At 30.9% G+C, this 14,225-nt stretch overlaps 1 protein-coding gene across 1 annotated transcript; it reads left to right on the top strand.

Moving 5' to 3' along the window:
* The first annotated feature begins 2,061 nt into the window (after window positions 1–2,061).
* On the top strand, window positions 2,062–13,974 carry LOC132723605 (neuroglobin-like). Its single transcript, XM_060708362.1, has 3 exons — window positions 2,062–2,498; window positions 10,622–10,859; window positions 12,448–13,974. The coding sequence occupies exons 1-3, from the start codon at window positions 2,344–2,346 to the stop codon at window positions 12,622–12,624; spliced, it is 570 nt and encodes a 189-aa protein (XP_060564345.1). The 5' UTR covers window positions 2,062–2,343; the 3' UTR covers window positions 12,625–13,974.
* Window positions 13,975–14,225: the final 251 nt, after the last annotated feature.

Raw genomic sequence — 14,225 nt, 5'->3', positions numbered from 1 at the left:
AAAATCAACAATAACCTCTTAAATGTGCACGAGATTTTATATGACGTCAATGGTCTCCTGTAATGAGATACAGTCACGATTTCCGACAGATTAGCATTTAATCAGGAATATATAGAATCTGCAAACATTTATAGAAATAGGTTTCCGTTAGTCGCATTAAAATAACATTGAACATAAGATCCAATTAGTTAATTACATGGATTTCTATTAGATTATCTATTTCTATCTCCTACTTTGTCAAAAGTGAAACATATATACTTTTAGTCTTACATGTACACACAACGGTTTCTTAGAATGACGTGCAAAATATTTGAAGGTACGGATAGTGAAACATGATGCTTGTTGTTAGAGTCGTGAGAACTATAATATCATAAGGTAGCCTTTTAATTCCTTGAAATTCACAAAAACACCACAAACACAATCATAATGTTTATCAAATAAGATGTTTGCGTTAAAAATTGCGCACGCACTTGTATATTAAAGGGATTTCACGTGTTTTTTTTACTTATAAATATTCATTACTGAGGGTGCCCGGTATTAAAACTCAGACGCATACTATTATGTAAAAAAGAGCTTATGCCCTGCGAACTTGGGCTTAAAATGCTTTCCCATGATTTTGCAGATGTAAATGTACGAAAAAAGATGCGCCAACCCTCTATTGTATTACAATTTATTGGCTTGCAGCCACGGCCGCAAGCCATTTGTTTTGGAAAAGTTGTTCCGGTTAGGTGGTTTCCTGCTTACATGTGTTAGTGCATGATGGAACGGGAAACCAGTCTAGGTTTCCGCTGCAATCGTGACGATTCGGGCGATTCCGTCAAATTGCGGAATCAGACGAAGTAATATTACGGAAATCTAAGCTATTTTTAGTTACGTCGGTAATCCCAGTTTGGTTCTATAAATAGGATTTCCATTTTTACTTGATTTATCGGTTTAAAGTGTAAGTAGAAGGAAGAAATAAATTATAAACGAGTATGTTCCGTTTCAATCGAGTTATATTCAGATCTACTGTGTCTTGTATTTAAACGCAATTCTAACGTGGAGTTAAAACTACAGTATAAGGTAATCTAAAATAGCCCATGCATATAATTAACCTTACAACGTGCTGATCCACAGATAACACATCCTGTGTTGTCGGTATAGACAAGTGAAATAGATATTTTAGGTGTAACATAGTTGATACATGCATATTAATTGGTACCACGTAAAGAAGTCTTTTATTGCATTTACTTGTCTATAAAGCTGCTATATACATGAAATTAGCAACTGCCAAAACGAATGACTCTTTCTGCGAAAAAAAAGTGTAAATGAAATGTGCACACTTGTTTTCCTTCAGTATGATGGATAGATACTTTTATTTCCTCCACGTGGGAGAGCCAATGTTAGTATTTTTACGATTGATTATTTTCTTTATTAGTTTTATACAATAGAGAATAGATTTCAAATCGTTTTTGACAAAAAAACATTCGTTTTTTTTTTAAAAGTTGTTACTGTTATCGTCAGCATGTTCCTGTCAAGTTATAATCAGTGGACTTCTGGTCCTTCTTTTGTCCAAATTTGCATGCATAACGCTGGTGGCACAAATGGGTACAGATGCCCCTGTCCAGTCTTGGCGTTACCCTACCTAGTACCTACCCCTTTAAAAGTGAATTTTTTTTAATAAATTGACCCTCTATACCTATCTTGTTTTTTACTTGTATATAAGGTCAATTTATTATTATTATTATTTATAATTATTTCTTTATCATAAAAAGTTGATTTAGGAGGTTTTTCAAAAAAAAAAACCATTTTTAAAAGGAAGGGATGATGGCACAACACGGCAAGAAGGAAACTTTATGTATATTAAAATCAAACGCTATAATTGTAGCAGTTAAACAACTTTAATGTGAGAATGAATACTCCCCCCACCCCCTTTTTATGTCAATACTTCGCTATTCGTACAGATATTTTAGTGGACAGTTCTGGCGATAATATTGATAAACAAGCGTTTTCTTGAACGTGAGGAAGAAGACGCAGAAAAGCTTTATTGGTGATATAAAAAGAGCAGAAATGTGATGTTAAATACCGCTACTGGCAGAGATGTTATATAGTTGTATGCTTCTCTTACAGGGAAAAAAACTAAATAAGATATTTATTTCACAGTCAAACATGAAAACTTCTATATGATAATAAATGAAATATTAATTATTGCATTGTAATTATATCTTTGACACATATAAATGCAGAAATGACCTGGATTTAATATTGAAATATTTTCTTATTGATATAATTTGAATGGATTATTTCAATGGATTTTAAGTAAACGTCTTTTCTGCAAAGGAAAGATAACTTATAAAAGGAGTAATGGGAAATAAATTTGTCACTTGTGATTTACCGATACCACATAAAGGAAAACAGTTACATACGTGTTTGACACAAGACCAAATTTATCTGGTACAGTCGTCATGGGGTCTTATTAATTCTGACCTTCCAAGGCTCGGACTTATTATCTTTACAAGGTAAATCATAGATAACTGTTGTATATTTGCATATTATTGTCAGTTTCTATTTTGATATTGTACTTTCTATTTATTTAGATTTATTTTAACAAGTAAACGAGCAAAGTGTGTACTATACTATATATGAGCCGCGTCACGACAAAACCAATATAGTGGGTTTGCGACCAGCATGGATCCAGACATGCCTGCGCATCCGCGTAAGCAATTGCGCAGGCTGGTCTGGATCCATGCTGGTCGCAAACCCATTAAGTAGGTTTTGTCATGGCGCGGCTCAATTATCAATTGCTATTCAAAATGTATTTATTTTAAAAAATACGATTTATTTTGGATTAACTCATTTTTAACATCTTAATATCATTTGATATGCCACATCTTGTTCATCGGTCATTATTGAAATTTATTTGGAACACAATTATTAAATGAAACGGAAGATGCGACCTCTGTACTGATTTTTCATAATAAGTATCATCATTTTCTTTAATTAAAGCTTGACTATACTTTACGGTACATTTACTTATATCATTAAGGTGATACTTTTTTTTACTTTGATCTCATGTGATAGAATATCAAAGTATTGTCAACCACTCACTGTGAATAATTTGGATTCATATTTGATTTAATCAAAGTCTTATATTTATCGTAATTCAGACTAAACTCAATTCATTTAAATTATACAAAATGCTTAAAAAATAAGAACAAAAAAGAATAAGAAAGTAAGAATAACATAACATGTAAACATAAATTCAGCTGAAGTTTTATGTTTGTTTTTGTTTTTTTGGTTTTTTTATTTTATTTTGTTATACAAGATGATGATGGCAATCGAATCTAGAAAATTATATTCTAAAAATCTGAAAAAGGGACGATAAGCCATTTTCAACGTTTCTAGATTTACGGTCAGCGCTTCGGTTCTTTTCTATGTATTATTTTAAGCTTGATCGCATTTTTGAGTAAATCAATGTCAGTGTAGTGTAACACCAATCAGGTATTTAACCCGTTTTGGGGCTTGGGTTTTACGTCGGACCAACACAGTATAATTATGTCATATGGCAACTTACCAGTTTTAATGGTGGAGGAAGACCTCAAGTGCCCTGTATAATTTCAGACGGGCACCTGAGTAGAACCGACGTTCCGTGAGCTAGCTTGATAGCTTCCTTATATGTAAGAATCCAAGATTCTTGTCGGAACCCGAACCCATAGCATCATCAACTAATAGAGTAGTGAAACATCTATTAGGCATTTCAGTCAGTGAACACATTAGCAAGATCAGGCATGATAATGCATCAACAGTAATACTATTATGTAAAATGATATAAAATTAAATAATAAATGTATGTATTATATACTTATAAATGAAATATTTAGAAGTATCAAAGACTTCTCATTTTCACTGTAAAAGATATTTTACACTGCACTGAAACATTTTTACTGGTGTCTTGCAAGGCTACTCTTTGTGCGTTTGTCAAATTATAAAGTTTAAAGGGGAAGTCTCTCGAATTATATCGAAAATATGTCATAAATAAAAAAAACAATCAAGTATTTTTCTATTTTTCTATAAATACGGTATTCATTTTTTATCTATCATATGGCGTGAAGATTTTCATATTTCACTCGTGGCTACAACCACTTAATATGAAATATTCATTTTCATACCACTCGATGAAAATAAATCCAGGTTTTATAAGGAAAAAACTTGAATATCCTCTATGTAATAATAAATTAAATAATTATAATAAATTATAAGACTCGTAGATAAGATGATTTAATGTAGCACTCGCCTGTGTTAACATAAGCCTATCATATGTCAGAGATTACGATAAATGCAATAGATTATGTCGTTTTATTTGATTGATATATGATTTATGTCATGAGAAATGTAGATACGTTATATCTACACATTATCGTGATTATGTTAGTGAAAACTCTGTCAGACGATAAATTATCTTCATTTTTTTTCTTCATCTGAATGTGCTTTTTTAAAGTAAGTACATTTTTCATTATATGATTATCTTAGAGATTCGTCAGGAAATTGCAGAATCTTAAATTAGTTGTCAATTGGACATCATTGTAAAATGTATGTCTAAATGTACATAACTTACATTCGAATAATTGACAATTATATATAAAGAGGACAAATTATTTAAGCACTGTAGTTTCTGCTATAAATACTGTCTCCGTTTCGTTACATTTTTTTTACATTTAATACGTCGCAGAAATCGATTATTATAACTATGATAAATAGGTTAGTGCTCATTTTGTCTTTAAAGGTGTGTCTTATTTGTTAGCATTTTTCTTCACTTTGAAGTCTATGAAAAGAAAATTATATCTGATCAATACTCCTCTTTGAATAACACTTTGTAATGTTGTTAGAACTTAGAAATAGCTTAAGATTTGTGTTCCATATATGACTACTTGATTTTTGCAATGTACTCGCATATACTTTCCAAATATGTGTTACTATAAAAAGAAGGTAGAAAAAATGTGAACAACTACAACGAAATGCTTTTTAGCAGTAGCAGAATATGATTGGTAACCCATTTATTATAAAGAAATGAAATGGGGGTCAAATCGTTTATTAACTACATCCCGTGATGATCACACATCAAATTATTGGGTTGCCAAAGTATGGACAATTCAATTTGGATATGTAGACTAATCCTGTTCAGAATTATGTTTGCATTTCTTACCAAATAAAAGAGTAATGGTGTATTAAAAAAACGGTCAAACAAATTTTGTTAAAGAATACTTTTATCAAGGAAATAACGTATCACATAGAAATTGTCAGAATAAAGTCCATTGTAAATTTTATCAAAATCTGGTGTAATTTGTCACGGACAGATTGTGTGTTATAAAAGTGACGTGCGATTCAATCTGAACGGAAATGATACAATCAATTTAATAATATGTCTGTACAATCATAAAACTAGTCGTCTGCCTAATCACGCAGCTATGGAAATGCATGTATTCCCTTTATTGATGGAAAATTATACTTTTTGAAATCGAAAGAACATAAATCTCACGAGAATTGCCTAAACGATTAGAACAACTTCATATTCCATTTTAGATGAGAGAAAAAAGCTCCAATAAAGAGCACGCTATTTCCGATGGAAAGAAATTCCCTAATACTAATTTGAGTACCGTTCCAAGGATTGGTTTCTCTTCGCTTCATTCTAGAAAAATTGGTGATTGACGAAATCATACTAGTTTTCTGTTTTACATAAAATACGAACAACAGTGGTAATGATAAAATATTGAGATTTCATGGTATTTCTCAATACTTTTTAAGATTTAAATTAAAAGACAGCATGCGCATAGCATTATAATCTTAAAGATGTACTAAGGTCAACCTTGAGCAAAATATTTTAATCCCAGAAATTTATTGAAACCAATGAAATTTTTTATTGAATATGTCTTATTTGAATAAATGAATTTATAAACTATGTATGAGAAGCTGCGTTCCCTATTACGGGACAAGTAAAGTTGGTCCTTTCTTTAAAAAACTGCCAGATTTTTAATGACACTATATATTATATTGTGACCACCTATAGTGTATAGAACTTTAAACATGACATATCTACTTTGTGTCATGTCAAAACGTGTTTATTTTACATATACAAAGAGACTTTGTAGCAATTATAAAAATTGTCTAATATAAAATTTGAGCATAGTATATCTTTAATGAATGAAATAAGAAATTTTGTAAGCTAAATATAACAGTATATTATCCCAAAAGATGCTGCAGACTCAGTTTAATAAAAATATCTTTCCTACTTGAAATATAGACATTAAAATAAAAAAAAACGGAAATTTTCATTTCTCATTTTCAGTACTATTGTAGCTTCGATACAAAACATAAGCTCAAATAGTTCCAATGTCTTCAAAATATTTTCATGTTGTATGTAGTAATGCAAATAAACGAGTAGATATATTTTCCCAATTGCAGGGGTATAATTTACTTTCTGCATTTTAAACATAAATGGGTTACTTGGTTACAGTATTATGAATAGTATATCACTTAATTTCAATGTTATTTCTTCTCTAATGTACATTCGTGATGCCGCTTTTATACAGAATTTCTAACGTTTATGTTCGCATCTTTTGCGAGATTAACCTGATCATCAGATTGTTTATAAAGAACATAACAGATTAAATCGTTTTATGTGATTGATATATGATTTCATGGGCGATGTGTACGATATGTAATATCAGCACGCAATCAAGTGTTAACCTGAGAAAAAAATGTTTCGCAAAAACAGTTACGCAATTTTCAAACATTTTTGTTTCTTAATACGTTTGTTTTTTAACCCGGTTTCAGTAATTCTAATTGAAATTTATGTTAAATTCGACTAGTATTTTATAAAAGGAGTATCTAGATCTACTTGTATTTGACTCGAATGTGTTTTACTAGAACGAATCACGTGTTTTGTGAGATTCTAGCCGAGTAAAATCCACTCCAGTCATAAACGAGTAATAGATTAAGATTCTCCTACAAGTACCAAATACCCGACTACGTTCAGCTAAAACCTCTGAGAACTGCTACGTTATTCCATTCAATAAAAGAAACACATTTAGTGACAGAAGTTTCGGAACTATTGGTCCAAAATTGTGGAATCCGCTTTTGCCATTAGAGTTGAAACAATCTAAGAATATTGATGTATTTAAGAGAAATCTTAAAACACATTTTTTCAGAAAGTTTGAATCACTATTTTAAAATCTGAAATGAGATAAACATGAGTAACATATAACTGATGACTGACAGTGTGATGAATGTGCAATGTAAATGAATGTTTTATTCTTTTTAATCTATTTGTATTCAAGTAACATGTATGTAAATAATCTTATCTCATGCTACATGTATATCAATCAGTTTTATCATTTTATGGTCTCTGCAATTTTTTAGAAATATGTTAATTGGAATTGTATGTAAAAGCTTTTATTTCATTTGATGTTGATCCACATATTCTTATGCATTCACAGTTTTATTCTTGTTGTTTATATGTACTGTACAACGCCGTTGAATATTGTTAAATAGAAACAGGCGTTTAATTAAATAAAAAGTTTCAAGTTTCAAGTACACCTCCCAAGGACATTGCGGAAAAGGTCAAGGTCAAGTCATCCGTGGGACCTGAGGTGATTGGTCTACCTGCAGTGCCCTTACTCTGAAGGGTGTTGTCTGTTATAAAAGACGTATGTCTTGGAAGTACTGTCGAACTTCATTATCATCAACAAACAAAGGAAAGAACATAGCAAGATCGGCATGAAGAAGAACTCTCCGATGTGACTTCAATCAGCGGACCGAAAAGGACGCCGTATGTCTTGGACATATGCACCGAATTTAAAAAAAAACACACTGACAAATATCCTAGCCCTGTTTTATGTCGGTATCATAGAATCAATTATATGCTTATGATGATCTATATAAAGGAGAAGCTACATCCATACATATTCAATGCATTTTGTTTCATATCAAGAGCATTGCTTTAATGCATTATATATACTTGTGTATTATATGTCGAAAATGTAGAACCTTCTTTCTGAAGAATATTCTTTTGCAATGAGCAAACGCGGTTTTCTCAGGAGTTTTCAAATGGCGTGGGATCAAGTTTTTATTTTTTTTTATTCTTTTCTATTTGTTAAAAAAAACTTTAATTAAGAAGTATTTTTACTTTTGTATAACCTTTCTAGTGTCAAAAGAGTGAAAATAGCAGAGCTTTACAACTTAGAACGTTAATAATTCCAAATCCGGACGATAAAGCTCCCTTCCTCTTTCCGTTTCATCAAAACTGACAGACACCTGCATAAATGAAGCATCTCTTTTCAGATACGCTTTTATTTATTTTAAAACAATGAAACTTTCGGAAACATGTTTGTTGATGTTGTTGTAAAATGTAAAAAACTGATACAAACGTTTAACTGTTCCACTTTTTTATTTCAAGAATATAATATGTGGATTGTATAACATGTTTTGCAATATGGTCAAAGCAGCAAATATTATACAATTTTATATTTCTACCCTTGAACAAATCCTTGTACAGAAATACAAAGTTTCTGACGTTTAATCCATTAACATACTTCTCCTTAGGTATACCTTTTAATAACTGAAAAGTGTAGCTATTACCTGCAAGATTTGTTTCCGTCTGGAAAAAATGGGAAACGTCACAGGGTACCAAGTCTGTCGTAAACGGTGAATGCTTAAGGACAGTCACTCATTTTTCTTGAATTAAATCAATACCGGTAGCTCCATTTTGTGCAGGAACGTAGTCATGCAGAAAATACAGGCCTCTCATATCAGCCGAAGAACGAACTTTATTTAAATGTTTCTCTATTGTTCTTTACACAACATCTCTATAATACAAGGATGAGACAGAACGGCCTCTAGAAACATGAATTTGAACATAGATATTGATAAAAAAAATAATGTACAGATCTCTCTTGACACTTGTCAATCGCTTGGTACAAGAATGCATGGTCAACGAACATGTTTTGCGATATTGGCTATCTTGGTAAATGTAAGTCTGGGATCTTTGTCAATGATAAGCTTGACTTCAAGAATGATTATGAAGCGTTTTCTACCAGACTTTCAGGTATATTTAATTGACTCATGCCGTTTTTTCAATTTATGCATCCAACTTGAAACAGTTGCATAAGATACTTCATTGTTGCAATGAATATTGAATGTTGAACGTCAGCGTGTATTTTAATGAAATTTATCAGCATACCTTGTAGAATATTATCAACACATCACATTTTGAAAGGAACAGTTAACTGCTTCAATATGTAATGACTTTATTATTGAGATGTCAATTATATTGCATAATATATTCATCTACCCTTGTAAAGTTTAAAAATGTTTAAATTGAGTTTTGAAACAATGTCAATTGTACACCTAATACCTTAAAGTCGTTTTATTGTGACTTTTACCAGCCATTTATTATGAGTTAACTATGAAATCGGCCTATTCTTGTTTTGTTAAAATGTTCTTGAAAACAACCTAAATTTGAATTGAATGAATCATTGAGAATTAAAATTGGAGCATCGTAATTTTACATGTTCAACCTTGTGCGTTTTTGTGTTTATTGTATGATTGTTTAGAACTATAAGACGTTATTCTAAGATGTGTTAAAGGGATATTCAGGCAAAATAATGACAAAAATATTAAAATGATCTTATGCACTCAAATCACGCTAAAATAACTTTTCTTGAAGTTTCAGCATGAATTTCTGTTTAAATTATATAAATTTTGGGTTTGAAGCGTAAATATATCTATATATGTTGAACAAAATTAAGACGCCAATTCAATCACCAAATAGTTTTAAAACAAGTCAAGTGACTTGAACAAACCCTTGAAGTTACAATAACAGCTATTGAGGATATTGTATGCTTGAAACAAGCCTAAGTCATTCATTTGACATGTTCTTTTACGTTTCCAGAGTTCTCTTTGACAACTGTTGTAAAATGGTAGGGCTCTAACCTGACCCACGCGGGTCAAGTTAGGAAACCACCATTTTATTCTTTATATGGAGAAAAGTTTTGTTCCTTTGACTGTCTAATATATTCATTTTAAGGGCATTTACAGAATTATGAATGAAAAATTTAAAACTAAGAAATGAAAATTTTGCCTGTGTCCCCCTTTAAAAAGAAACTATATCAATCATACCTTCTTTATCATACAGTATGAACTGTATTCATCGAGCAAGTTTTGAAAATGTTTTCAACATTTGTTGATTAATATGATGCTAAAAGAATCTCAAGGGTATGACTTTCTTTTCAGATATTAATGAACAACTTCAATTTTCTAATTTAGCTGAAAATCAGTTACCGGAGAGGTCGCTTTTTCTAATTTCAATTCATAGAACATTCTGTGAATGATTACTTCTTTTTTGCTTTTTACTTGCTATTGATGTACAAACATTATAAAACGAGAATTTTCTTAATGACCTATACTGTGTTGGTGCGCGGGAAAATCAAACAAACCAAACCAAACATATGTTGACGATTGTTTTCATTTTTTCAAGATTTGTCGAAAAAATACCTATCTAATTCTAGTTAGTGTGTTAAATCTACATTCAATGTGTTTTTGAACAGTTCATTTATATTTATGAAGTATTTTTTCTGTTTTATTTCAGGTTCTTTGAGACAGAGCCGAATATGAAGTCCCTGTTTCCAAAAATAGTTCAGATGAACCAAGACAATAAACTTGAGTGTAATATTGATCGTGATATGTTACAAAAACATGCGGTTACAGTGTTAGAAGGCCTTGGGGCAGCAGTAGAAAGCCTTGATGATTCTCAGTTTCTGAATGGTGTCCTAATTGCAATTGGACAAACACATGTACAACGAGAGGTTAAACCTCAAATGCTCAAGGTATAATGACACTTTTGTTGGTAAAATGTATTTATTTCTTTTTATATATTTTAGCGAAATAGTCTATTTTAAAATGGGACAGGGCGAGAAGTAGTTGCACACTTGTTTCAATTGAAAGAATATAGAAATGATTACAAACTTGACAAATTGGCAACCGAGTCATGAAACTCTATAAGGCCGCATGAATTATATCCAGGTATGTGGGTTTATATAGAAATATGCCTATTCCTTAAGGCCATGTTTATGACACAATCGGTTTTAGGTTTCAGCTTTCTAGCTTCTGATTTGACGAAGTTATTGAAGTTATAACTGGTTACAAAAACCCTTTTTTATTATCTTTGAATCAAATATAAAACTTTAAAAAAAAAGATATTTCCTTGACAATTATATACACAATGTGTTATTTTACTTGCTTTTACAAATGCTTATTTTTATATAGCGTTGACATTTTTAGAGGTTTATTTATTAAGTTGTCCAAACAAATTGAAATAATTGATACGAAATGTTTATTTTCAACATTTTTTATTAAATTAAAATTCCCACCAGAATCTACAAATTCTAAATATTTCCCACTAGATGTTGAATTTCGCGTGTTGTTATATTTGATTATTTCTGCACTAAATACCCAAATACCCAAACATTACTAATAAATCTTTCATCAAAATATAGTTCTGTCAACTCAATTAAAACAGTATGATTGACGTATAAATTTGCAGTCAGAAATGCTTGAAGTTATTTTCAAGTTTTCAACCAAACTACGCTTGAACAAGATATTTTTGTGTATTGAAACTTTATTTGGGACATGCAAATTAAAACATTTATATAGTATTAAAAGATACCAAATTTGTCTTGTTTGATGAATTTCAAAAATTACAGATATAAATAAATGAGTCGAAAACACGACCAAAAAAGTTACCTGCCAAATCTCAAAAAATAAACATGAGTTTATATCTTCAACAACTTCTTCAAATTAGAAGCTTGGAAACTGAAACCTAAAACCGAGTGTAGGGATGGACGTATTAAAAATATTCAAAATAACATACAAACCCACTTACCTGGATTAAATACGTCCGGGGCGTTATAAATTTTCATGATTTTAGTGGCAATTTGTCAAGTTTGCAATCATTTTACTTGCTTGTACAAAGCAATCACGTCCTGTCCCTTGTTTTGTACAGCGTGTAAATTAATTCAACGACTTTCACTTTTTACATAGGCAAACAAATGAATATTGATTATCGATTATTGATTATTGAACTGAACTGAATGTTCTTAAACTTGCATGATTTAAAAGAACTATATTTAAACAAATACAAAAAATAAAGAAACGGAAAAGTCATTAATTTTAAACTTGTGTATCTTTATGAGTTTCAGATGTAAAATTGTGAAAATCATGTAATTGTCTTCAGACATGCTTTTTAATATGTATTTTATTTTTTGTATTTCTATTAAAACAGACAGTGCAAAGAACGAAAACGTATCACAAATTGCGAATTTTTACAAAGAAATGCTAAACGTTTTTATTACAGCTACGATCTTCTTATTTCTATATATATCTATTGTATTTTGATGTTTAACACTGTATTTACAGAAACTCTGGCCGTCACTAAATTACGGATTACAGCAAGTACTGAAGGAACACTATACAAAACAAGTGTCTGAAGCCTGGAAGAAAGTATTTGAATATATTTGTGCGTATATGAAACTTGGTATGGAAAATCCTGACTTAGACGCTGACAATCATGCAGATATCCAACGGGTAGCTTGATCCATGTAATACAAAATGAGTGGCTAAAGGGAACAAGAACTAAAATGTGTATTGCAGTTTGCCTTGTGTGGACTACCTTTATGATAGTATAGATAAATGCTTCTGTAATGACCGATATTTAAAGTATATTGAAATGTTTGAACGGAGTATATCTAATCCATGAAATAATAAACAAGTGTGTTGTATGTTGAAGAATGGCTTTAGTGAAAACTATTGATGAGATACATTAAAAAGGTGGGGAAAAAACAGAATAACCTTATTCAGACCAAATGAAGACAAAATGTCATAATATTTGAATGAATTTGATGCCGTCAAAAATAAAGAATATCTAGGCATTAACCGATGACTGAGCCAAGGACGTTATGTTCGGGATTTTCCATTTCTTAGACTTATTAGACATGAACATGTTGCAATTATTTTGCTCGGAGCAGGCAATTTAAGTTTTTCATACATTTAACTTAGTCTGCCTGCTGATACATATATTTAACGGTGCTTATATTTTATTTGCTGAACACATGAATATCGTTTACAACTTTGTGTGGCTGATGTCATCGTCGGATACCAACGATATGTCACATAACATGAATGTTAATGGTTCGGCCGTGGGAATCCGACGATGGGCGGATGTTTAAATGACAGACTACTTCTTACAATAATAATGGCCATATAAAAGCTAACATAAATTAAGCATTTTTGTCTCAATGCTTTGCTAAACCATGCAAAACGACTGTAATTATTTTCGTTTTACTTATTATCAAACCATATAGATATAGGTTAATTTAAATAATACATAATATTATATAAAGAGTAGTGACAATGATATGCAAAGTTTCTTAAACAATAATGTTAGTGAATTTTCAGGACTAGTTAGTCTGTCATAATAATTTAAGTTGTAAACATACACACAATCACATTTCTATTTCGTATGTTTCAGCTTGGAAAACAAAACTCAAATATATGTAAAACGTTTGATATCAAATTAGATTACCGTAAATGACTTACTTATGGACTTAAGACATAAAATGTATATTAACAATAACAATGACAATAGATTTATTTGGTTTTGGCTTCCGGCCCATATCACAAAACATATGTATTACAAACATGAACTGATGGATGTAGTGCCAGTGTACTTATAGATGAAATACCAATTGTACAAGTACTAGTATAAATGTATATAAAGTGACAGAAACCAAACTATTTTAACATAAATGTATGGTATATACCATCTAGAATGTGTGCATACATACATAATTATATAAACAATTGCGACATGATTTCATCTATCAACCATATATGTCAAACCCCCACAATCTAGCATGCATTAGACAATAAAAAATGTTTAAAGGGCTCATGGCTTATCTTTTATAGATCTTGGGTTTGTAAACATAACTTCTTCCGATATTTGCGGTTAAAAATACTAGTATATGATATAATGGGAAACACACGTTTTCCTTTAGCTGTCATGATTCGAAAGGAGTATCTGTCTAAAAAAAGTAACCACGGGAATACATTCACTCACCCATATTTCCTAGCTTTGCCCTGAAAGTAAAAAATGGTGTTGCGGAAATCATTTAAATATTCGTAAAAAATGGAAGAAT

Source organism: Ruditapes philippinarum, unplaced genomic scaffold, assembly GCF_026571515.1.
Source record: "Ruditapes philippinarum isolate M1 unplaced genomic scaffold, ASM2657151v2 ctg17694_1_1_1_1, whole genome shotgun sequence".
Classification (NCBI taxonomy): domain Eukaryota; kingdom Metazoa; phylum Mollusca; class Bivalvia; order Venerida; family Veneridae; genus Ruditapes; species Ruditapes philippinarum.
This window is presented reverse-complemented; position numbering and strand designations above follow the sequence as displayed.